The 26,024-nt window shown below is 44.3% G+C and overlaps 1 protein-coding gene across 1 annotated transcript in view; it reads right to left on the minus strand.

Annotated features, from left to right (window-relative positions):
* Nucleotides 1-26,024, minus strand: part of NSG2 (neuronal vesicle trafficking associated 2) — a 125,734-nt gene that overhangs the window by 43,266 nt on the left and 56,444 nt on the right. The window contains exon 3 of the mRNA XM_060238337.1: nt 17,639-17,758. Within this exon, the coding sequence (XP_060094320.1) occupies nt 17,639-17,758 (120 nt within the window). The remainder of the gene's footprint in view (nt 1-17,638; nt 17,759-26,024) is intronic.

Genomic DNA, 26,024 nt, shown 5'->3' on the forward strand with positions numbered 1-26,024 from the left:
AAATTCTCTTGTCATTCAAAGAAGCAGTAATAGAAAATGGAGGTTGCTGCCAGGATGTCTCCCACCACAGTGACCCTAGCTACATGAAACCAAGGCAAATGCCTTCCAAATAATCCATAAAGGGTCTACTTGGCTTCCCTCCTAAAATAGCCACTGAAAACAACACAAATTAGTGATATCTATCTATCTATCTATCTATCTATCTATCTATCTATCTATCTATCTATCTGATGACTGGGGAAGGCAATGGAAAACCACCCTGTAACAAAACAAAACTCTGCCAAGAAAACGTAATGATGTGACATTACCCATGGGGCAGTAATGACTTGGTGCTTGCATAGATACTACCCTATCTTTATCTATCTATCATCTATCTATCCATCCATCCAGGGCATTTTTGTAGAAAAGCCCAGCATGAACTCATTTGAATATTAAGTCACACCCCCTGACATCACCATTGTTTCCCAAAGGGCTTTTTTGTAGGAAAAAACAGCAGGAACTCATTTGCATATTAGGCCACATCCTCTGACACCAAGCCAGCTACAACTGCATTCCTGCTCAAAAAAAGCCCTGCATCCATCCATCATCCATCCAACCAAACAGTATTGCCAGCCTTCAAGCCTTGGTTTTTGTGTATATATACACAAGAAAGGAGATGTGTAGTTTGTTTACTTACCTGACTTAAAAATTACATATAACTTTCTCTAGTAATTTCATAAGAATTTAAAACATTCACTAAAAGAACTGGAATGAGAACATGATTTTGTCAATCTGAGGCCTGGTCACTACACTTATTATAATTATGTGGTCTGAGGTGGTAAAATGCTGAGGTGCTGGAACTCAGTGTACTTCAAAGCACTTGAAATTGCACATGAGCAATTACATCAATATGTCTAATAGTCCACATGGCTAAATTTGTGAATACTTCAACTGAGAGACTGGAGGCATGAACAGACAAGACAGATCTTTCTACAAACCTGAAAAATGTCCCAGGTTTGCAGGAAACAAAACAAACAAAAAATACATTGGAGGTTAACTTTCCCCAAAATAATAAAAGCAGCACCTGTATCTTTAAGAAATGTATGCCCTTGTTGGCCATTGCCAGATAACCAGAAAAGTATTGCCAGCCTTCGAACCTTGGTTTTTTCTCAGTAAAATGCAAGGGGTGGGGGCAGGGGCATTTCTGGAGTTACTTTGTCCTTTGAGAGATGAATCTTCAGGGCCTGGCCTTTCAGCAACCACAATGCAACTTGCTACCACCCTACTTGCATGACTTATCCAGGTCCAGTTGTTTGCTATTGATCAGCAAGAGCCACCCCATGAAAGCCCATGTGGTATAGTGGTTAAGTTTCAGATTAGAATCTGGGACACAGGTTGGAATCACCATTCTGTTGTACAAGCTCACTGGGTGATCTTAGCCAGTCATACACACTCAGCCTAACCAGGATTGTTGTGAGAATGAAATAAAGGAAAGAAGAATGATGTATGCATCATGTAGAAAAGTAAATTATTACTGAGGTAAAAATAAATATAGCTGATGGGGGATAGATGAAAGTAGGTGTGTAGGAACAAAAGAAGGAAGCGGGGAAAAGTGAGAATATGGGGGTTACAGTGCAGGGAGTGGGATACATGGGAAAATAGGATGCCCTTGCAAGTTAGGTATCCCATCCTCCATGTAGGGTCAGGATATCTAGAATTACATTTGATCTCCAGACTACCGTAGGGTTGCTAGGCTGGGTGGGGTTTCCCTGGATTTCTGCCACCTGCCATCTGCCACCTGGTTGGTGGGGGAAACCCCACCCCCAAACAGCCCCCTCCCATGTTGATGACATTGCTGCAGTGATGTCACCCAGAAATGACATCATCACATGAGGCATATAGTACATGGACACTCTAGCATTTTGGTCAAAATTCTATGGTTACCATAGACTTTTTGGCCGAAATGCTAGAGTGTCTGTGTGCGCTGTGCCTGGCATGATGCTGTCAGTTCTGGGTGATATCATTGCAACATGTGTGATTTGGACATGCACAGGAACATGCACAGGAACATCCAGGAACAGATTCGGGAACCTCCCACAGGAAGCAAGGTAAGACCTGGTAACCCTAGACTACAGAGATCAGTTCCCCTAGAGAAAATGGCTGCTTCGGAGGATAGGCTCTATGGAATTATACTCTACTGGGATCACTATCAAGCCAAACCCTCCCCAGGCTCCACCCCCAAATGTCCAGAAACCATACTGCAAGTCCTTGTGGATTCCCCTCCCTGCAACTGGGTATGGCCCAGCAGCTGGTACTATGCAACTAGGCCACAGTTTTCCCACGTAGAGACTGCCATGAGAGGAAAAGCAAAAGACAGTGGGGCACCTTGTTTGGCTTATGGATGGGAAGAAGATAAGAAAGCACAAAAAGGGGAAAGGGAACTTTCTGGGAAAGGAAAGAGGAATTGAGAGGAAGGCACAAATGAGAAAACCTCCACAAGTTCCACACTTTTTAAAAAAATATTCCCCTTTACTAAAAAAAAAAAAAAAATCCCTGGAAATGGACAAGTAATACAACATGCCTAGGGTTGAGCTAGAGATTTTCTTCATTATGTGTTTTTTTTTAAATTTGCAGGTGCTTTTTAAATGGGGGGAAGCACCAAACTGTGACTACCCCTAAGTATAATATGAAGTGATAAAACCCATTCTGTCACCTCATTCCGGTGCATGTGCAGACCATGCAAAAATGTGCAATCACTGAATACAGTATATAAATGAAAAGCCAACATATAAAGCCTTTGAAGCATCCCCAGGAAAGGTGGAGATCGCTGCGACATTGCCTGGCCTCCCTAAATCTGGCAATCAATGGTAATTCCTGGAAATCTCAAGACTGAGGCCCAATCTCTAGATTGGTATCCCTGATACTCACAGCTCACGTGATATTGTGAACACACATACATCCTACCTGTATGTGCATACTTCTGTTTGTAAGAAAGAATCACTGCATGTTCAATTTTCCAACGAAACCACAAACCAGTACCTGGATAAATGCAGTGTTTGAATTGCATGTTCAGTTGTGCAAGTGTTGAATGGAACGTGAGAATTACTCAGCGCACATATAAAGAATCATGAAGGGTACAATGGATACAGATTGTACATTTGTTCGCTCTAACTTGTGAACAGCCTAATATGAATAACTGTGAAATATCTTAAGTTTCACTGTACTTTTTGGCCAGCACAATCAGTTGATATTTGGTCTTCTTGTGCTATATGATATCTTCCAGGTAGGAGGAAAAACCCTTCTAGAGGGTCTTCCCTTTGGGTATATTATTATAATGCAGCAGTAAAACTTCTACATCAAAAACATTTTGACATGTCTCCTCTGTGGGGGAGGAGGCAACAATGAAAGAAATTACTTTGGTGCATTGATGGTTGGGCCTTAATGTTATTTTAACATAATTTTCTTGTTCCCCACCTACGCAGAGTGGCTTAGATATATGTCATAATGTATGTACAGGATGTCATACAGTTGAAGAATAATTGGTCAGACTTTCAGGATGCTCTATAATTGAGCTGAGCTACAAGGAAATATAGTATCGTATTTCAGAACTGACAAGCTGTAGAAATGGCACAATATTTCAGCAAGAGGAACAGCAGGAAAAAAAGCAAGTCGCCTAGGGCCAACAGTTCCTGTCAGATGTTACCACAATTAAAGAGATCACATCAGTGCTAACTTAAGATGGATGACAGATGCACTTAGATAAGCTTCTTTTCTATGTAAAACTTCAGCAACTTCATGGTAATTTATTAGCGTGCTCAATGAATCATATAATCAGTAGCATAAAATAGAGGGTATCTTTGGATCTGCCCGGTAAGTGCAGAATGCAGCATTAGAAGAAACACAGGACTGCCTTACAAAATGGCAGCCCTTCCTGTTTTGCATTCTGTAACATATACTGCAATTTAATCCATGTCCGGCTGCCATTATACTATATACTTATCACAGTATATACACTGTATATTTCTGTCCTCACGAACCAGTGATGGCAAGGAAACATACTATCTAATGCAGGGGTGTCAAACGTCCAGCTCATGGGCCTAATTCATCCCTACGGGGCTCCAATCAGGCCCACCAGCAACTGGCCGCCACTTTCGTCCTTCTCCCTTGCCTGCTTCCTTCAGTCACCATTTTTTATTTCTCCCATGTGATGAGGCAGCTGAGACAAGCAGCATCTCACTCTTTCCCTCTTCCCCCTCCTTCTTCCCAAAGGGAGGAGGAGGTGCCTCAGCCAATGGAGGAGCTTGACTCTGTAGCTCTGCTGTGTGATTGAGACAGTCTGGGGTGCCAGGTGCTCCCAATCACACAGCAGAGCTACAGAGCCAAGCCTCTCTTCCTTCTGTAGGCGGAGGCTCCTCCTCCTCCTTGTACCACAGGGAGGGAGGGAAAGAGGAAGAGTTGCTTTTGCCCAGTTCCCTAGATCGATCACAGAGATGGGATTCAAAGAATGCACCTTTAAGACCAACAATGTTTTAGTCAAGGTATGAGCTTTTTGCCTCACTACAGAGAGAGAGTGTGAGTGATTGGCTCACAAGGCTGGTGCCAGGCTTCTTGGTGGCCTAGGCTGACAGCCCCACCACCTGCCCCTGGCTTCCTGTCCTGCTGCTCTTCCTCCCTCACTCCACCCACCACTGCAGCCATGACAGCCTTTGTCTCCTCCTTCTGAGGAGCCAAGTTTAAAGCTGGCAGGGGGGCTGCCCCCTCCCTCCTGGGTGATTTAAGTCACACAGGAGGGCACCCAGGAGCAACCGCTGCCCTTCTGACACCAGTGAAGGGGCCTGCCAATCAGCTGATTAGTGGATTCTTTATATCATGCAACAAGGACAGCAACTGCTCCTGGGTGCTCTCCCTTTCTTGCTCATTTGCTTCCCCCCTGCTGCCACCTGGGAGGGAGGGGGCATTCCCCACCCTCCCAGCTTTCTTCCCAGCCTCTCATAAGGAGGAGGCAGAGGCTGTTGTGGCAGCAGCAGCAGAGGGGGGGGAGTGACTCTGAGTGAGCAAGCCAGTGAGGAAGGGGGAGCAGCTACTGCCCTTCCTGCATGCAATATAAAGGCCCCACAATCAGCTGATCGGTGGGCCCTTTCACTGGGGTGGGAAGGGCAGCGGCTGCTCCTGGGCAGCTTCCCATGTGATTTAAATTGCCCAGGAAGGAGAAGGTGGCCCCCACCCTCCCAGCTTTTGCCCCAATGAGGTGGCGGCCATTGTGAGTCATGTGGGGGGCACCCAATTTGGTGCCACCCAGGGTTGTGCCTTAGGCAACTGCCTAAGGTCACCTAATGGGCATGCCGGCCCTGTTGGCTCATTATGCCATGGGACTACAGGGAGCAACCGGGTTTGCCTCCCCCTTTATCACTGCATTCATGCTCTCATGATCCAGTTTTTCTCAGCAGCAAAGCATGTGAACTATTTAGAAGAGGAATAACAACAAGCCAGGATTAGGCTGTGAGTGTGTGTCCAGACCAAGTTCACCCAGCACATTTCCTTTGATTGATTGCTGAGTTTGAACTTAGACTTCCAAAATAGTAGACTGATACTGATCACTATACATGGCTATCTCTCTATTCTTGCATTGCCTCACAGGAGTGGTAGTAATTTCTCTGGGGAAGACTACAGTTTTGTAGACAAACAAATAGCTCTCACTCTGTGTCATGGTGTGTTCATATGTTCTTGACCAGCACATGAAGCAACTTATGTACAACTTATGTCAGATCTGGCCCTCATAACAAATGAGCTCGACACCCTTGAACTAATGATTTCAAAGCACGGAGTAAGTTGTGTTAGATGTACAGAAGAAGAAAACGATGGAGAATTATGCAGCTAAACAAATGTGAACAACTTTTCTTCACTGTGTAGTTCAGTCATGCCTGAATCCCACTTCTCTTTACAGGGTTTTCCCTCCTGCAGTAGATACTCAACTGTGGCTGTCAATCATTCATCAAGGCAAAGCAAGAAATGGTTTCAATAGCTCATCAGGAAGAGGTGAAACATAATAATGGCACTGAACACCAGCTGCTATTTTTCCATTCATGATAAGCGATGAAAGAGCTTCACTTTGCTATATCACTAGAACATTTTTTCCAACTGAAAAAGTAATGCTGATTTTGGGTGGGAGGTAACTCCAAAGCAAGTTAATTCATTTCTTATCTTCTAATGCCTATACCAAAAAAAGCAACATTCCAGGAATCTTTCTGACATAAGCCCTAGAGAAACACTTATAAGTTGCACGAAAGCACAGCTAAATCCCTAACCTAATTGCAAACCACACTGATGCAAACTTTTATCTGAGAAATCTCCTCAAACAATTTTTCCCGCAGGATCCCTGCAGAGAAGCATGAACTATTTTTGTTCATCCAACCCAGCTGTCTTATTTTAGACAGAGGGATGACTCATTTGGCCTTGAACATATCTATAGAGCCAGATCACATACAATCTAGAAAAGATGAAGACGTGATCTATGCATATAGATAAGCAGTTCATTTTTTACATACCACTGCAGGAAAGTGAAAATGAAATTTCTAGCGCATTGCTCACTAGAGACTGTTAGACAGCATCCACCCAGTAAATCAAATACGATGATCTCACTTATAGTGGCTCAGTCCTTTTTTTCCCTTCACATTGCCAAAAACTGAGCTAATAACAGTGAAACACTTACTCTGCCTTCCTGCTTCAAAAACACAAATGCAAGATGATGTCGTCAGCTCCAGATAATAGATATGCACATAACCAGAAGGGAAGTATATTTAATAACTTGCCTAAAATACGCATTGGAAACCAAATGAAGAGTAATAAAAAAAAAAAAAAACAGGACAGAAGGTAATAAAATATAGTCGATTATCTCAACTCATTTCAGTTAGGAAATAATACCGCAAACCTAATATGATGCACATGAGCTTTATGAAAAACAGACCGGAGAGGTTTACAGCCTTATCTACTTTCAGTTGTGACCCTGGGTGATTAATGAGAGACATTGACAAGTTTACAATAGAAATCATATGGACTTTGGAGAAAGAAAATGGCTGTCAGGCAGAGGAAGGTCCACAGTTGATCCCACCATAGCCTTCATAAGAAAAGGGAAGGAAAGACATCTATAAATATCCTAATAAATACAGCATTGATTTCATACCCACATCTTGCTTCCCCTCAGCCTGATAGTTTGCTGCTGTTATTAGATAAGACTCATGGTTCAATGAGAATTGGAGATGAAAGAAAAAGCGTTTGAGATGGGTGGGAACTAGGGATACCAGACACCAGGGGGAACCTTTGGCATTACAGGTCATCTTCACTAGGCCTCGGATTCAACGGGAGCTCACAGGAGTGTAGCTCCTGAACCTTTCTGACAGTTCCACCTTCTCCTTCCCACTTTGTCCACTGAATAGTAGGTGCAGCGGCATAACAACCCCTGGATGAGCTCCACCACCATTTTTTCTACAAAACAACCCCTGATCTTCAGACTACACAGGTGAGTTCCTCTGGACAAAATGGATGTTTGGAGATTGGACTCTATGGCCTTGTACCCCACTGAAGTCCCTGTCCTCCATCCCCAAATCTCCAGAAGATTCCTAGCCTGAATCTGGAAACTTAACACACACACACATTCTCTGGTGGCTAGGGAGGACTGGGTAACCCTGGTGGAAACCCAAAAGCTGGGGGAGACAGGTTTGAAAAGTTAGTGGAAGGGAAATTAAAATAACTCACATTGGGAAAATATTAATATGAATCATGTAGTTGTAGGGTTGCCAAGTCCCCTGCCTTCTCTGGCGAGGGACTTTCGCGGGGGGAACTTCCCCCAACATCATCGGCGCAATGATATCACCCAGATGGCACTCGTGGCCGCTCTAGCCGTTTGGGAGGGAAAACTCTATGGTACCTATTGTACCATAGAGTTTCCCCTCCCAAAAGGCTAGAGCTTCCCTGCCCAGACTGGGGGCTTGGCAGCCCTATGTTTTTTTAAAAAAAAATGTAACTGTTTTAATTGTATTTATTAACTGTATTTTATAATTGACTTGTATAATAATCATGGTACATACTATGTCTTGTTAGCCGCCCTGAGCCTGCTTTGGCGGGGAGGGCGGGATATAAATAAAATGTATTATTATTATTATTATTATTATTATTATTATTATTATTATTATTATGTAGCTTTGTTCTTAAATAACATGCTCCCTACATTTTAGAATACTAAAGTTCTGTGAAGGAACATTTCCACTGATTTAAATAAGCTTGACATTCTTATTTCTGTTATTCTTTTTGCAATCGAAGAGAGGTCTTGAAATAAGGTAACCCTAATCCTGCATTGGAAGTATCATGAAGCTGGATTCCAGATCCAAAGTGGGTGATGAGACACTACTAACTATAACTGTGAACACACACACTTCCTTTTGTTAGCTTTTGTTTCCCTCATTCACATCCTGAGGAGAATGTCACTTATTTCTTTACATGTTTTCTTATTGTAAACTCTATGTCTGTTTTTCCCCCACACCCCTAATAGTTCACACAGCTGTATTCTGTGGTTTGTCGACCCCTCCCAGCCGGGCTGGCAATGGCAGCTAGAGGCTGGGGGCCGCTGTTGCTGACCTGGTAGGATGGGAGGCTGGCCTGCTTTCCCGGGCATCCGGGGAACTGCTGGGTGGTGTGGAGCTGGAGCTATAAGAGCCCTGGCCCCATCCAGTGCCACGCAAGGGTTTCTTTGCTCTTGGAGAAGAGAGTCGCATTCGGGCAAGTCCCCTGTTTGTAGGGCCGAAGTCTGGGCGCACACATGCGGCGAGGGAAGGCACGGGCGAGCAGCATACCCCGGGCAGGCTCGTGAGGTGCACGGGGTGCTCATAAGTGGTGCGGCAACGGACATTCGGTCGCATGCAGCAGCAGGAAGTGGCCCGCAGTGGAGGCCGGCTGTTGGGGCAGCGCAGTGTTCAGGGAAGTGGGGCCAACTATTGGGGCAGCAAGGAGCGCAGGGAAGGGGACTGCAAGATGTGGGGTTAAGCCGGACGGCTCCTCCCCCCTGTTTTCTTTGTCCAGGGTGGGTGGCTTGGGGAGCGTTGGGTTCCTCCCCCCCTTAATAGGGAGGTGTACAGTTGTGTTGCCATGGCTGCCATCCCCCCACCATTTCTTCTCTTTTAGGGCGGTTAGCCCACAATTTGGGTAGGCTAGGTTAGCCTCTGGGCCTTTAAAGGGGACTGCCACATAGTTGAGGATATGGCACCCAAGAAGGGTCAGGGCCCCTCAAAAGGGAAGCAGCCCGCTAGGCCCGCAAAGAAGCAGGGCCAGCACCCTAGTCCCCTGGGCGACTTGGGTGAGGAGGCCCAGTTAAAGCAGGCCATTATTGGTCAATTAGAGGTTTTGGAGCAACAGAGGGGTGCTGCAGGGGCTCCTACATGGGATGGGTGCCACAGGGCAACCGGCCAGTCAGCCAGGTTAACTTTTGAGAAGGAGGTTCTGGCTCGCCTTTCTGCATTACAGGGCGGGGCTGTCAGTGCAGACAGGAGGCATGAACCGGACCAGGAGGATGGCGCTGATACTGGCGGGTGCTGGCGGGAAGCCCGTGGCCCATGGATCAGTGGGGGAAGTTGTCCAGCTGGCCCTGGATGTGGCAGTGGCAGTCACCTTCTCGGGGGAAGTGGGTAAGTCCCCATTGCAACACCAGCCTCAGACTTGGCCTTGGGGTCCTTGGGGCCACTCTCAATCGATGGTGCCCTAAATACATCAGGTTTGGCAGTGCCAACACCAGGGCATTTGGGGCCTTTGGGACAACAGGGTCAGGTTGGGCTGTCATGCATCGCCGTAAGGCCAGAGTTTTGTAGGTTCCACCACACAGACCACTTTGCAATCAGCTGCCACAGCATCTTCACAAGGCGCCTCTGCTTCACAGTCAGCACATGGCGTGCTGCCATGGGGGGGGCAACAACAGTTGCCACAGCAAGGGGCATGGCAGGGTTATCAGTGGGGTATGTGGAGCTATCCCCCAAATCCTTATAGGTCCATACCTTTCCAAGTTCTTCCATATGGCGATACTGCATTGCCCTTGGGTGATCACCTTTCAGTGGCGACCCGGGATAAGATTTTGAGGGGTGAATACGTGGACGTCTTCAGCCTCCTCTTTAGAGAGCTTGAAAAGAAGGATAAGGAGGACCTAGATGATAAGGAAAAGCTGAAACGTAGAAAGGTAGAGAGGACTTGAGCCAATTGGCTGCCAGGTTTCTTGATCTATGCTGGGGTAATAGCAAGGGTGCAGCCTTTTCGGGCTGCAGTGCTTTTCCAGTATTGCGACACAGTGCACCGCACATATATGGATTTCGTCAGTGCAGCGTGACTGCAATATGACAAGGCCTTCAGGATGAGGGCCACAGTCAACCCAGGGCTTCCTTGGGATCAGATTAATCAACAGCTCTGGCTGCGGTTGATGTCCCCGGCGAAGCCCAATATGGGCGATAGGGCCGACAGTGGTCATCTGGTACACAAACAACAGAATAGTGTAGGTGCCTGCAGTGCGGCGGGCCAGCCGGTTTAACCCTGGCTGCTTTGTTGGGAATTTACATCCAAGGGTGTGTGTTCCAGAAAGGCCTGTAAAATTAAGCATGAGTGCCCGCTATGTGGGGGGGTCACATGCTTTTTCAGCCTGCAGTAATGTTAAACCTAAGGCAGGTGCCAGACGCCCCAGGGGCGGGGGGGGAGTAACCAGCAACTTCCTGGAAAAGGGACCCAGTCCCATACAACTGAAGGTACTTAGGCGGTTGCTGGGCGCTTATCCCCTGGTGGGTGATAGGGCTTATTTACTAGAGGGCTTTACTTATGGATTTTGGATTCTGTACCAGGGACCTAGGGTATCTTGTTTGGCCTCCAACCTCCATTCAGTAGTAGGGATGGAACATGTAGTGAGGGCAAAAATAGCCAAGGCATGCATGGAGGGGCGGGTCCTTGGCCCCTTTGAGGCTCCACCAGTACCCACTTTGTGGGTGTCCCCCTTAGAAGTGGTGCCAAAAAAGGCACCAGGGGAATACAGTTTGATACACCACCTTTCTACCCCAGGGGTGGATCAGTGAACGATTCCATTCCGGACGTTCTCTGTTCTGTCAGGTACACTTCATTTGATCAAGTGGTCAAGATAGTGCGGGGTTGTGGTGTGGGGGCCGAAATGGCAAAATGCGACATCAAGTCAGCATTTCACCTTTTGCCAGTGCACCCAGAGGATTTTGATCTGCTGAAATTTGCCTTTGAAGGGAAGTATTATATGAACAGGGCCCTGCTGATGGGATGTTCAGTTTCCTGTGCAGCTTTTGAGCGGTTCAGTTTCTTTGTGGAATGGGCACTACGGGCCAGATCAGGATTAAGTGATACTGTTCACTACCTAGATGACTATCTTTTCGTGGGCCCCTCGGGGTCTGGGCAATGTGCCAGGCTATTGCAGTCATTTGAGGGCCTGGCGCGGGAGCTCGGGGTGCCACTGGCACACAAAAAGACGGAGGGCCCCAGCTCGGTGCTTACATTTTTGGGCATCGAGCTGGACACCACGCTGCAAGCTTCACGGCTGCGTGCGGATAAGGTGGTGGGTCTTAGAATTCGATTAGCTGCTCTCAAGAGGCAGCACAAAGTGTCACTGCTTTAGCTCCAGCAGTTAGTGGGGCATCTCAATTTTGCTTGCAAAGTTGTGGCCCCTGGGAGGGCCTTCTTGAGGTGGCTATGTGACGCCATGGGGCCCCTGCATCTCCCTCACCATAGAGTGCGAATGACCAGAGGCATGCGAAGGGACCTGGAGGTGTGGGAGGAATTTTTGAAATCCTTCAATGGGATTTCATTTTGGTGTGAGGACTTAAAGATCGAAGCAGAGCTCCAGATATCTTTGGATGCGGCAAGAGCCACCGGATTCAGAGCATATTTTCGGGGACATTGGTGTACGGAGCAGTGGCCCACAGAGTGGTTGGCAAGTGGGCTCTGTCGTGACCTCACATTTTTGGAGTTCTTTCCCATTGTGGTAGCCGTTTGGCTATGGGGGGGTGCAGTTGGCCAACCACGCTGTACATTTCTGGTGTGATAACATGGCTGTTGTACATGTTATCAACTCCCTATCCTCTAAATCAGCATTGTTGATGACTCTAGTGAGAGCATTTACACTCCGATGCCTCCGGTTGAACATTCTGTTTCTTGCAAAGCATGTGCATGGAGTATGCAACGGGGTGGCGGACGCTCTATCTCGCCAACAGATCGAGCGTTTTCACCAGCTTGCTCCGGAAGCAGACCCTCGGCCAGTGTGAATGCCACAGGAACTCTGGCAGCTTGGTGGGCTGAAGCTGGTAGGGCAATCCAACTAGCTTTGGCGCCGAGTACTCGGAAAACTTATGAAAGAGCGGACCTGCAGTTTCAGGTTTTTAGAAGTTCTGCTGGGCTGCCTGATAGTTGGCCAGTCCCTGTTACCCACCTCATTCAGTTTTGTATTTACCAGAAAGACAGGGCTTAACTCAATTAGGGGACAATTGGCAGCAATTGCCTTCATTAGTAAAGTGCAGGGTCTTTCTGGAGGCACTGGGGATTTTAGAATTAGAAAGATGCTGGAGAGCTGGGCATGGGAGCAGGGGCCGCCAGCTGATGCCCGGCAACCCATATCTCCATCAATGCTTAAGGGGCTATTCCAAGTTTGGCCTGAAGTATGTTCATCTGCTTTTGAGGCCACTCTTTTTCATGCGGCCTCATTGGTCGCCTATTTCGGAGCACTTAGGATCAGTGAGTTGGTGGTTCAGTCGAAAAAGGACAATTCTGAGCATGCACTGTGTGCCAGTGACATTAAATTCATAGGTGGACAGGTCAGTTTAATAGTCCGGCGATCTAAAATGGACCAACACCAGAGGGGTGCAGTCGTTACAATTGACCCGTGCAAGTTGCCAGAGCTGTGCCCAGTCAAGGCCCTGGAGTAGTACATATCGCTTAGGGGAGAGGGTGAAGGCCCCTTGTTTCGCCATAGCGATGTTTCCCCCCTTACGAAATACCAATTTTGGACAGTGACCGGCAGGGCACTGGCTGAATTGGGATTAGGGGGTGCCAAATTCGGCACACATTCTTTTCGAATAGGAGCTACATCCACATCGGCAGCGATGGGATACACCCACCCTGCAATACAGCGGATGGGTCAGTGGCGATCAGCGGCCTACAAATCATATGTACGCCCATTGATCTTCCAGTGATGTGCTTGGGTGCAAGTTTGCAGAGGGGTTGCTCGTTGGCGCGTTTCTTTTCCTGGGTTGTGACTGTTTTCTGTTTGTCAGGTGTTGTGGCTCGTAAGGAGAGGCGTTGGATCCTCATCTGAGGGCACAGTATGGTGTTCTGGGCTGCCCACCAGGCCAGGAGATCACCAGTTGGCACCCAGCTGGGTCTCAGCGAGTGGGCGACAGTGGAGTGGCTGGGTCGCCGTGAACTGCGTTGGCCTGCAATCATGCCACTGCTGTTCCGTGGGACGATTGCGCCTCTGCCACACATCCTGGTCATCCACCTTGGTGGGAATGACCTTGGATTGATGAAAGGGAAGCCCATTTTGGTGCAGGCGCAGGCAGATATCCAGGCCATTAAGAACAGGTGGCCTGGGGTTATCTTGATTTGGTCGGCAATTTGCTGGGATAGAGCGCGCCAGACGCAAGGCTAACCAGGCCCTGCAGAAGGCCATGGAGGGGGGTTTAGGCACATTCCTTCCCCATCCGACCATACAGGTAGAGAATGCTGACCTGTATAGGCTGGACGGGGTTCATTTATCGGAGTTGAGTTTTTACCCAACACACTGTGTCTTTATTCCAACTGGAGGGGGGAAACTATCACAGCCATCCAAAAGATGCAAGGCCTATGAGACACAATATAGAATCAGAGATTCTAATGTGGAGTTCTGCCAAGCCAATGTAACAGCATGACTTTGGGTGCATTCACACACACTAAATAATGTGCTTTGTAACTGCGTTTTTACTGTATAAGAACAGCATAATCCTCTTGCAACCAGTCACTGCGTGAAAGCACCCTTAGTGAAATCAATCAAAAGCAAATACATTAACTGAACACATCAATATTACTAGGACTCAGCCATTACAGCAAACTAGTCGCAACATGCAGGAGAAATCATATATCCCCAGTCCTCCCACTTTGTTGCCTGCAGATTCACTTCCCCTCTTCCACTTCCTGCTTCCTGTCATCACCTCTGGCTTGTCTCCCAAACAACCAATCTATTGCCACACCAGAGCCAGTCGTTCACTTCCTACCTAGCTATCTAGGTGGACAGCCATGTTGGCCTTGATCAGTGGAACACAGTTTGAGTCCACTGGCACCAGGACTTATTTGGAGGGGGGGATTAAAAGAGAGATACATGTACACATCTATCTCCAAATTTAACATATTTATCTGCTTCACTGTTTTCTGCACCTTTGGATTTAAATTCAAACAAATGTTGACCATATAGACTTATCAAAGATTTCAGGTTTTCACGGCTGGTAACATCGTTAGGATTTGTAGAATCTTCCAGGCTCAAGTGCTGTGTTCTACTGGAGAAAGTTTTCCTTCCAGACGTTTCGTTCTCAGCTGCGGAGAACATCCTCAGTGGCGCTGCAGCTGGAGCAGGCGCTCTGACCTTCTTCTTCTCGCCAAGAAGGTCAGAGCACCTGCTCCGGCTGCAACGCCACTGAGGATGTTCTCCGCAGCTGAGAACGAAACGTCTGTAAGGAAAACTTTCTCCAGTAGAACCGGCACTTGAGCCCGAAAGATTCTATATTCCTGTTTGCATCTGTTAAAACATCTTCATTATGTTATATGCTAATTTGCTGTTCAACCTCTACCTAAATGTATGGAGTGGTAACTTCCATTTCACTGCATCTGAAGAACTATGCATGCACACAAAAGATCATACCTTAAATAAAACTGTTGGTTTTAGAGGTGCCCACCATTACTCAAACTTTGTTCTACATACCTGTCTGTTAAGGTTTCCCATCCTCCTGCTTACTTAATCACCACTCCCATTATCATGGTGATGAGTTAGCAACCATGGGGAACCAAGCCATAGCCAATATGGCCAAAAGGGAGAAGAAGGCAAGCACAGAGAGAAAAGCTGGAGGCAGCATGGCAATGAGAGAGAAGAGGGAGGACAGAGGTGTCTGGGCTGCCTTTCCCTCAACTGGTGCTACTTTTATGTGCCACCGCAATGCAAAATTCCTCTCTCCAAGAAAACACCAGCAATTTCATCATCAAATAGTCACCCATTGTTTCTGCTTTTTAAACCAGGCTATGTGCATACAACAAAAACATCCCGACATGCTTTAATTCAATTGGAGCTGTTGTTTTTCTCTGGCATTTTTGGCAGGTGATTTGAATTCAAATGTGTTAAACATCTGTTGGTCTCCCAAGAATAAATATGCTCTATGCACATGGAGAGTGTGTGTGTGTGTGTGTGTGCATGCACGTGTGCATGTGTATGTTGACAAATTTGTATTAGGTGAGTCCAGTATTTTTGTTGACACCATCTGGCAACTCTATCTGCAATGCAGGCTTGGGAGCAAGCCATGTTACATGCAGTGGGCCTTGCTTACGCATTAGCATGCTTAGGAATGGGTGGTCCATCTAGTCCAGCATCCTGTTTCACATAGTGGCCAATCCGTTACTCTGAAGAGCCGATAACAGGGCACAGATGCCGAGTCCTTCTCCACTGTTGCCTCCTAGCACTGGCAGTTAGAGATTACAGGACATGGAGATTCATTATAATCATCTTGGTTAGTAAGCCATTGATCTGGTGTGAAAGACTTGGGGTGCTTTCACACTGGGAAATTGATCCGATATCTCATCCTGAAAAAAAACTGCTTTGGTTAGGTCCGTTTCAGAGGGATCAGACAGGCCCTGTTGAAGCAGCAGGATCCTGGCAGCAGTCCATGATTGTGCATTCACACTGCTAGTGCACATCAACCACGGATCTGCTGCAGAAAAGGTCATTTTTTAAAAAAAGAAAATCCTCCTATGTGTGCACACTCAAGCAGAGAAGTGCACAAGCGCTCCTCAGAGGGAGGTTAGGGGGTGGGGGGAAATCAGAACACACTGGAAACGGTTTGGAGCAATCACACTGCTCTTCCAGTTTGGTGTAGTGGTTAAGGGTGCGGACTCTTATCTGGGAGAACTGGGTTTGATTCCCCACTCCTCCACTTGTACCTGCTAGCATGGCCTTGGGTCAGCCGTAGCTCTGGCAGAGGTTGTCCTTGAAAGGGCAGCTGCTGTGAGAGCCCTCTCCAGCCCCACCCACCTCACAGGGTGTCTGCTGTGGGGGGGGAAGGGAAAGGAGATTGTGAGCCTCTCTGAGACTCTTCGGAGTGGAGGGCGGGATATAAATCCAATATCTTCATCTACCTCACAGGGTGTCTGTTGTGGGGGAGGAAGGTAAAGGAGATTGTAGGCTGCTCTGAGCCTCTATCCTTGAAAGGGCAGCTGCTGTGAGAGCCCTCTCCAGCCCCACCCACCTCACAGGGTGTCTGCTGTGGGGGGGGAAGGGAAAGGAGATTGTGAGCCTCTCTGAGACTCTTCGGAGTGGAGGGCGGGATATAAATCCAATATCTTCATCTACCTCACAGGGTGTCTGTTGTGGGGGAGGAAGGTAAAGGAAATTGTGAGCCACTCTGAGACTCTTTGGAGTGGAGGGCGGGATATAAATCCAATATCTTCATCTACCTCACAGGGTGTCTGTTGTGGGGGAGGAAGGTAAAGGAGATTGTGAGCCGCTCTGAGACTCTTCGGAGTGGAAGGTGGGATATAAATCCAATATCTTCTTCTATCTTCTTCTTCCACTCATGAGTCACGCCAGCATGATCAGACAGCCAAAGAATATGCAACCTGAATGCAATTCAGGGGGAAGCTACCGGGAAGATCCAGGTGGCTTTTTAATCCACATAGGAGGCATATGCAGACGGGGTGAGAACGGGTGAGGCTCAAAGGGCAGATGCACTCATGTGATTGTGCAGATTTAATTCGAATGAGAGGTGTGGCTAGGTCGGGCCAAATCTCTTGTGTGAAAGCACCCTTGATGTGATTATGGCCACTGTCCCAACGAAAGGAAGAGGGTCCAGTCACAATTTCAGGACCAGAAGAGGAGGCATCTTTATAATCTAGGATCACTCTTGTACCACTGTTGGCATTTTGCATTTAAGCACCAAATCGACCCTTTGCACTCACAGTTCTCCCAGCAAACTGAATGGGGGAACCCCTCAGCTGCAGAGCAGGCTGTGTATACCCCAAAAGCCATTGATGGATCAGGCTTATTTCAAAGTCTGCTTTGTGTCAAACCGTGAATGAACTGCCTTACCTTTAGATTCTTTCAAGAGCATAATATATATTTTGATGGCAGTGTGGGTAGAAATTGAGAGTGCACAGAAGCTGGACAATAAAGCTAATGTCATGTTCTTTCACAAAGTAATCTAATTCCAGACTTTTGTTGTGAAAGCCAAATGCCTTTCAGCTTCCTTGGTGTGGCAGGACTACGAAATCAGATTTGCTAGATCATGAACAGAGTTGTGCTATTTTTAAACCAGAATCAAGCCAGATGTCACCTATTAATTATTCTGTGATAATTAGCTCTGCACATAGCTCGCTAGCAATTAGCATTTCTTACCTTTAATCTTTCTGTTACACCATCAGTGAAACTGACTGTGAATTCAGCAATTTTAGGCACTCTGAGTTTTCCTTTGTTCTTCTGGTCTGGTTGATATTCTGTTCTTGTTTTCACAATCACCTAGGGGGAAATGTCGACAACTTAACTTTTCAGAACAAAGCAGGCGTATTTCTGTCATCTGAAATGTTACTTTCCCATAACCTCTTGCCTTAGATAACCTCATATATAATGCAATTGCTTTTAAAAAAAAAATACTAATTAGGAGATCAGATAAATCTGCCAGCCAAAACTTCTCTAACATTGAGAATAAGATGTTATTTATGTAGGAAAGCACATCCCATACTCAGTGGGACCCCTCTCCCCACTAGGATAAACTCCATTCATCATCACTAGATATAATACTATAATAATAATAATAATAAAATTTTATTTATACCCCGCCCTCCCCGCCTAGGCAGGCTCAGGGCGGCTAACAACATTCATAAACATACAATATGATAAATATAAGACTTTAAAATTAACATTATTTAAAAACCAGTCAGTATACAATTAAAATTTATAACTTAATCTGACAGTGATGGTATTTTCGACGCTAATTTCTGTCAGTTTACATAGTTTACATAGTAACATAGGTCCTTAGACAGAATCATATTGGCAGATCCCTTTGTTAACAACCTTAATTCAGCAGTCCGTGCACGCTAGCTTGAAGAGGGTGGTCTTGCAGGCCCTGCGGAACTGATCAAGGCTCCGCAGGGTCCGCACCTTCTCCGGGAGCTGATTCCATAGGGAAGGGGCCACGATTGAAAAGGCCCGTGCTTGGGTGTTCTGAAGTTTAATCTCTTTCGGCCCAGGGGTAGTCAGTAGGAGGTGTCAGTAGGAGGTAGTCAGTAGTCAGTATTATAATAGTAAGGTTTGGGTCTCATTTAGGCATGCTGAAGCAGCGCCAGAACAGTCGGGGCTAGGAATAGGAGATCTCCACACAAATCCCCGCTCATTCCTCTTTTCAGGGCCATGCAGGTTACTTGAGATTCAGAATATGCCCTGACAGCTACTGAGCAATGCTATCAAATGTGGTTTATTTATACTTATCTAGGAAATTTCTGAGCCACCTTTCCATAAAATGCTCAAGGCAGCTTCTGAAAATAAAAGCACATTTCAGACCACAGAATGATACTAAAAAAAAGAGCAACCAAGCGGCTCTTCGCCTTGTATGCTCTTAAAACCCTCTCTAGTTTTGTGCATATAATTGGTGCCTCCTCTCATTCAATAATGACCACAGGCCCAAATAAGCATTTGCGATTCAGACATGTCATATTCATAATGTCAAAAGCAATATACGTTTCATTTACTGCTTTGCCCTTTGTGGATATTTTGGTAGCCCACATCACTATCAGCATTTCCAGTTTCGAACACAAACTAATAACAAGGAAAACAAGAGATAACTCTGAAAATGTTAGCCTGTCTTGATTTTCTCTTCTTCCCTTCTATCCCATATCTTGATTTTTCTCTGCTCCCACCAGTGGCAGCCAATGATGTGGGATGGGGGCTTGGAACCCATAGTTTGAGGGAGTCAGGACATCATGGGGTAAATTGTACTAGGTGTGGGGGGGGGAGAATCTCTTCTATCTGCCTGTCACTGGGTAGGTGCAGTTCTCAGCAGCACTCAGAGTCATCATTTCCTGGTTCTTCATCTTGAAATACTGCAGATATGGCTGGATGAACATTGCCCTTCCAGTGCACCATCTGTATATCATTCTGAACCATTAGTCAGAAGAACCTGGCATGATTCAAAAGCTTGCAGTCTCATACAGTAGCTGAAACCAATAAAATGCCATCTCTCATTAAGAACTGCCATGTGTCCCACTAGCAATATCCCTTGACCCTCAAGAAAATCCTGCAGTATCAATAGGCATTTTGATTCACTTGTCACAACACATACACATTCACACATGCTTTCTGAGAATACATTGTTTTCAGAAGGAAAGAGTCATTCTGGTTGGTGTTCAACTTGCAAGTATTTGAATGATTAACAAGTATTAAGATTTTCCCTAGTGCTGATATTCCAAGAGCAGGCAAATATGCACCAGTCATAACAGTGGAAGGTGCCCACAGCAGTTTGAATGGTTACTTGCTTTCATTCCATTTTGAATATTTATATAATTTTAAAATTTATATGGTTGGGGCAGAGGGGATCTCTTGCTGTCAGTACGCCTACTGTGTGATATAAGTCTGGGAACTGCTTACAGAACCCACTCCTGAGTCTTTCTCCTTTTTAAAATTAAAAGAGAGAGGAAGCTTTAGATATACTGCTTATGCCATTGAGATTCAACAACTACACGATCATTTCCAGTTTTTCACCTTGCAGAAGAGACTGAACAGGAGATTAAAGGGGCACTCACTACCAGGAATCTCCTTCCTACCATCTCCCCTAACCTCAGCTTGCAATAACTGGCCTCCCCTCTTCTACAGAGTGGCTCCTTTATTTATTTAAAGCATTTATTCTCCTACAGGCACACATATGTGAGGCAAATGTACAACACATTCAAAAGAGTAAAATCAGTTTGCAGCACAGAATATTAACCACAGCAGCCATCACTGTAAAAACTTAGCATTTGCAGAGTGCTTTTAGCATTCCCCATCTATTGTGACAACAATTCTCATGAAAACATTGTTAGGTAGGTAAGTATTCTTGAACTTTTGAAGCCGTTTTATACTGAATCAGACCATCAGTCCATCAAGGTCAGTATTGAATTTTTCCAGATTTGGCGACTCAAGGTAGAGAGCGCCCTGGGCCAGCTCCCAAGGATCGCTCTCTAATCGGGCAGTAAAGGAGCCTCCTGAATACCAGGGGACTCGTGTTGCGGACCCCGGGGGGGGGTCTGTGCAGGCAGGCAGCTTGAGTGGGATGGGACGATCAGCAGCGGCTGTATTCTGATCCCCTCTTCACTGCAAACCTCGCTGCCCCCGATCACCATTTTAAATGGCGCTGGGGTTGAACATCGGATTTTTCTTCTTGTCTTTTTCATCAATTATGGACTCTGCATGACTGATCGGATTGGATTTGGACATTCTTCTATTGATTGTAAGTTTCTTTCCTTTGGGGGGTTGGAAAAGCCAAAAGGAGCGGTGTCGGAGGCAAGCACGAAGGAGGAAAGGGGGGGATAACCTGGCTCCCTTTTCTCCTAGGCAAAGGCTTCCAAAAGACTTTCTGCCTGGAGCTATAATTATTTTCAAGTGACTCGTTCTGGATTTAAATTCTTTTCAAGTTCACACCAATCTTATTTTAAGAAGATAGCCTGTTTGTATAAAGCTGACCTGAATCCCCAGGAAAATTCTCTCCGTGGAGCTGTAATTGACTAGCAGGCTAATAGCGAACATATTAGGTGGTGAAGACTAATAGTTACCAGGGAAGATTTACATCCTGAATAAAACATTGCTGGTCTTAAATGTCCAAGAAAACTATCGGAGAAGAAGAGGAAGAAGATTGTCTTACTGAGTAAAACTTTGCAGGTCTTAAATAGACAGGAAAGATCCTATGGCTAGTGGAGAACTCGTGGGCATTCGATGAAATAGCTGAGCAGCTGGGTTAAATGGATAAAAGGAAGTGCTTCTTCACCCAAAGGGTGATTAACACGTGGAATTCACTGCCACGGGAGGTGGCGGCGGCTACAAGCATAGCCAGCTTTAAGAGGGGTTTGGATAAAGATATGGAGCAGAGGTCCATCAGTGGCTATTAGCCACAGTGTGTGTGTATATATAAAATTTTTTGCCACTGTGTGACACAGAGTGTTGGACTGGAGGGGCCATTGGCCTCATCCAACATGGCTTCTCTTATGTGACACAGAGTGTTGTACTGGATGGGCCATTGGCCTGATCCAACATGGCTTCTCTTATGTTCTTATGGATTACAAGAGAGAATTCTCATGGGAAGATGTAAAGAGCTTCTCTTTTTTCCCTTCTTTCTTTTTTCTGTGCTTGCATTGCCTATTTTTGTGGATTATAAATCTGTCGTTGGGATGCATGTGTGTTTTTTTTATATATATTTTTCTGTGTACCTTCTGGTTGGATTATATTTATAATTTTGCACTCTTGAACGTATTTGTGGGATTTTGCTCCTTTTTAACTTTATTTTGCCTTTTCTCCACCTTTTTTGGTTGCCGGCTATAATAGGGTCTTGTTCTTTGCGTTTGGGCTCTGCATCTTTAGAATACAATTTGCAACTTTTCTGTGGTTTTTAGGGTGGAGCCTGACTATTTGGGTGTGACAACTTTGGATTACAACTTGTAGTTCTGGCGTTGGATTATTTGGCTGAACTGCTTTAAAACAAGGTGTGACAGGACTACTCAAGCTGGTTTTAGAGTGCAAAGGACTAGATTGGATTGAACTATCTATTGTGAGAACATACTACAGAGAACATACTACAGAGATGGCTTGTTTGGGGCCTGTGATAACTAAATGCTGTTTTGGTAAAAAGGCTCTGTTTAATATACTGTTTATGGCTGTTTGGGGTTGGTTAAATCGTTGACATAAGCAAGAAGGTTCTGTTTCCAAACTATTATCTTTTCGTAATATTGACGCTATTGTTAGATATTGGGTTTGTTGATCTAAATAAGAATATTGTGTTCCAAAACAGGTTGCTTAAGTGGAAACATTCAAAGTGTTTGGGTGTGAGTGTTAATATACTAGTGAGGATGGACAATAAAGCAGCTACTGGCTTTAAGGAGGCCCAAAGGAAAAAAGAGAACCAAGAAGGTAGACTCACCATCTCTTCGCCTAGCTTTTCGTCTGGTCCAGGGAAGTTCATGCCTGCAGCTATGCAGGGTGATATGAAAGAAATGCAAAACACTCTCTTAACTGCCATAGCACAACTGACTGGTAAGGTAGATAATATAGGAGCGCAGATGGCAGAAATTAAACAAGAGCTTCGAGAGAATAGAAAGCAAGTAGCAGAGTCTAATAAAGCCTCGAAGGTCCTAGATGCACAAGTGACGGATAATACTCAGAAGGTGGAGCAACTGGAAAAAGAGCAGAAAGTATATGATAGATTTCTTCAGTTAGAAATGGGTAGAGCAGCTTATATGCTGTAGTTTCAAAACATACCAGAAGAAAAATCTGAAGATCTACAGAAAATACTAAGCAAAGCTCTGTCAGAAATTCTGCAAGTGACACCTGACAAGATGGAAGAGGCGTTCGACCAAGTCAAGCAGGTACCATCAAGTTTCACAAGAAGGAATAGACTGCCCAGTGAAATTCAATTGAAGCTTACAAGGAAGACCAGAGATAATATCTTGAAACAAAGAAGAGATAAGCCAGTGACGATAGCAGGAAATACGGTGAAAATTTGAGAGAGGTGCCATGGCCAGTTAGACAAAAGAGAAGAGAATATCAAACCCTGACAAATTTTCTGAGAGAAAGAGAAATTCCTTATACATTGCTAATGCCTGAAGGCCTTCTTTTTATGTATGAAGAGAACAGATATAGGATAAATACTTTCAAAGCCAAAAATTTCCTGGAGAAAATTGAGAAGAAAGAGGGGAAGGAAAAGAAGAATGATGAAGAGGAAGAAGAGGATATCTCATATGAAGGGGACTCAAGTTGAGCAAGGAAATACCCAACAAGACTGCAGACTAAAAAAGATAGTGATAAGAAAAATTCATAATGGCTTCAATAGTCTCTATTAATGTAAATGGACTTAATTCTCCTATAAAAAGGAGGAAGACCTTCAAATACTTAGCAAAATTGGAGATGGATATAATTTGCTTACAAGAAACTCATATTTTGGCAAAAGATCAACATCTCCTGAGAAATAAGAAACTTGGTAATTTATTTACAGCAACAGATCTAAATAAAAAGAAAAGGGGTCTGGCAATTTATATAAAGGACAAATTTAACCCACAGTTACAGTACACTTCAGAAGATGGAAGAGTTCTATTAGTGGAAATTGTTGTGGATAGTAAAAAAATTCTACTGGTAAACATTTATGCACCGAATAAGCATCAAGAAATTTTTTTGAAGATTTACATCTTAAGCTAGTAAACTTGGACTATGCAGAATATTGTCTAATAGGAGACTTTAATGCAGTTTGTGATAGACAATTGGACAAAAAAACACATAAGGATACCAGAGCTAAAGGATTTCAACTACCAACAAGCTTTTGGAAACTTTCAGAACTGGATTTAGTTGATGCATGGAGAACAAGATATCTAAATTCAAGAGACTTTACATATTACTCTGCTAGTCATCAGTCGTGGTCAAGAATTGATATATGCTGGCTGTCCACAGATTTGGTCAAAGACCTAGTGGAGATGGAAATCCAACCAAGAGTTATATCAGACCATAATCCTGTAATGATAAAATTCAAGGGAACCCAACTGAGAAGAACTTGGAGGTTAAATACCTCAATCCTAAAAGATAAAGATTTTCTTCAAGAATCTAAGGTAGAAATGGAATCTTTTTTTAGACAGAATACAACCCAAGACATGAAGATGCAAGTAGTATGGGATACAGCCAAAGCATACTCCAGGGGCCTAGCAATTAGATTCAGTGCTAAGAAAAAGAAGGAAAGATCCGAAAACTTCCAAAAACTAATGTCACAAGCAGAAAAAGCTGAAAAGAATTTGAAAATACAACCTACAAAACAGGAGTTTCAAAATAAAATTTAAAAATACAACATCAACTTAATTTATTACTTGTAGAGGAAACAGAGAAAAAATTAAGATTTGCCAGACAAAACTATTTTGAACATGCCAATAAACAGGGAAGATGGTTGGCTTATAGACTGAGAAAAGAGAGTGCAAAAAGAATAATACCAGTATTGAAAGATGAAAACAATAAAGAGAAATTTCAAAGACAGGAGAAACGTCAAATTGTGGAACAATTCTACAAAAGACTATATGAAGCCAAATAAGTCCAAAAGGAAGATCTAGAAGAATACATTAAACAAAACAAAATTTACAGAGGAACAACGGAAAATTTTAAACGAACCAATAACGATAAGAGAAGTGAGTGATGCAATGGCATCTCAAAAGAACGGTAAATCCCCAGGCCCAGATGGTTTACCTGCAAAGTTGTATAAAGCTTTTGAAGATTGTTTGTTGACACCATTTAAAAGTCTTATTGAAAAGATTCAAAAGGAAGCTCAAATACCAGCCTCCTGGCAAGAAGCTACAATATCTTTAACCCCAAAAGAGGATGCAAATTTGAAAAATATAAAAAATTTCCAGCCAATTTCTCTTTTAAATGTGGATTACAAAATTTTTGCCTCAATACTGGCACAACGTTTAAAGGTCTTACTGACTACAATACATCAAGATCAGGCAGGATTTTTTCCTAGAAGATATTTGAAAGATAATGTTAGAACAGTATGGAATGGAATATTATGAGAATCATCCAGAGAAACAATTAGCATTAATCTGTCTGGATGCAGAGAAGGCCTTTGATAATGTTCGTTGGCAATTTATGTTACAACAACTGAAGGGTATGGAATGCGGTGAGAACTTTGTGAGAATAATACAATCAATATATTCCTTACAAAGGGCAAAGTGATGGTGAATGGTGAGCTAACAGAAGCAATCCATATTCAAAAGGGTATAAGACAAAGCTGCCCACTGTCACCACTTCTTTTCATTTCTCTAGATATTGAACAATCAAATAAGAGAAGATTCAAGTATTAAGGGAGCGTTGATCAAAGGTGAACACTATATATTGAGAGCTTTTGCGGATGATTTGGTTTTTATATTAGAGCAACCATTAGACTCAATTGATCATTTGATAAACAAGATTAAGCAGTGTGGTTATTGGGCAGGACTAAATATAAACTATCACAAAACAAAATTGTTGACCAAGAACATGACGACAGAACAAATTCAACTACTTCAACAAAAATCAGGATTTATCTATGAGAAAAGAATTAAATACTTGGGCATATATATCACAAACAAATGTAGTAGTTTAATGATGGACAATTATGATAAATTGCTCAAAGAGATTAAGAAAGATTTGGGAAAATGGCAAGATTTGAATTTATCTTTAATGGGAAGAATAGGTTCAGTAAAAATGAACATTTTACCAAGATTGTTATTTCTATTCCAAACTACACCAGTGCTTATAACCAATGTGTTTTTCCAAGAATTGAATAAAATGGTCTCCGACTATATCTGGCGAAACTGAAGACTTTACAGGATTCTAAATTAACTAAATTAATTAGTACTATAGAGCTTCAGTGATGACCTGGGTAAGAGTCTGGGTGTTCTTGAATGATAGGAGACAGTTGTTGCTAGAGGGCCATGATCTCACCTTGGGTTGGCATGCGTATTTATGATACCAAAGACTAGAAGGGCATTCTTATTTTAAAAATCATTGGTTTCGGAAATCTTTGTATCACACA

Source organism: Heteronotia binoei, chromosome 5, assembly GCF_032191835.1.
Source record: "Heteronotia binoei isolate CCM8104 ecotype False Entrance Well chromosome 5, APGP_CSIRO_Hbin_v1, whole genome shotgun sequence".
Classification (NCBI taxonomy): Eukaryota; Metazoa; Chordata; class Lepidosauria; order Squamata; family Gekkonidae; genus Heteronotia; species Heteronotia binoei.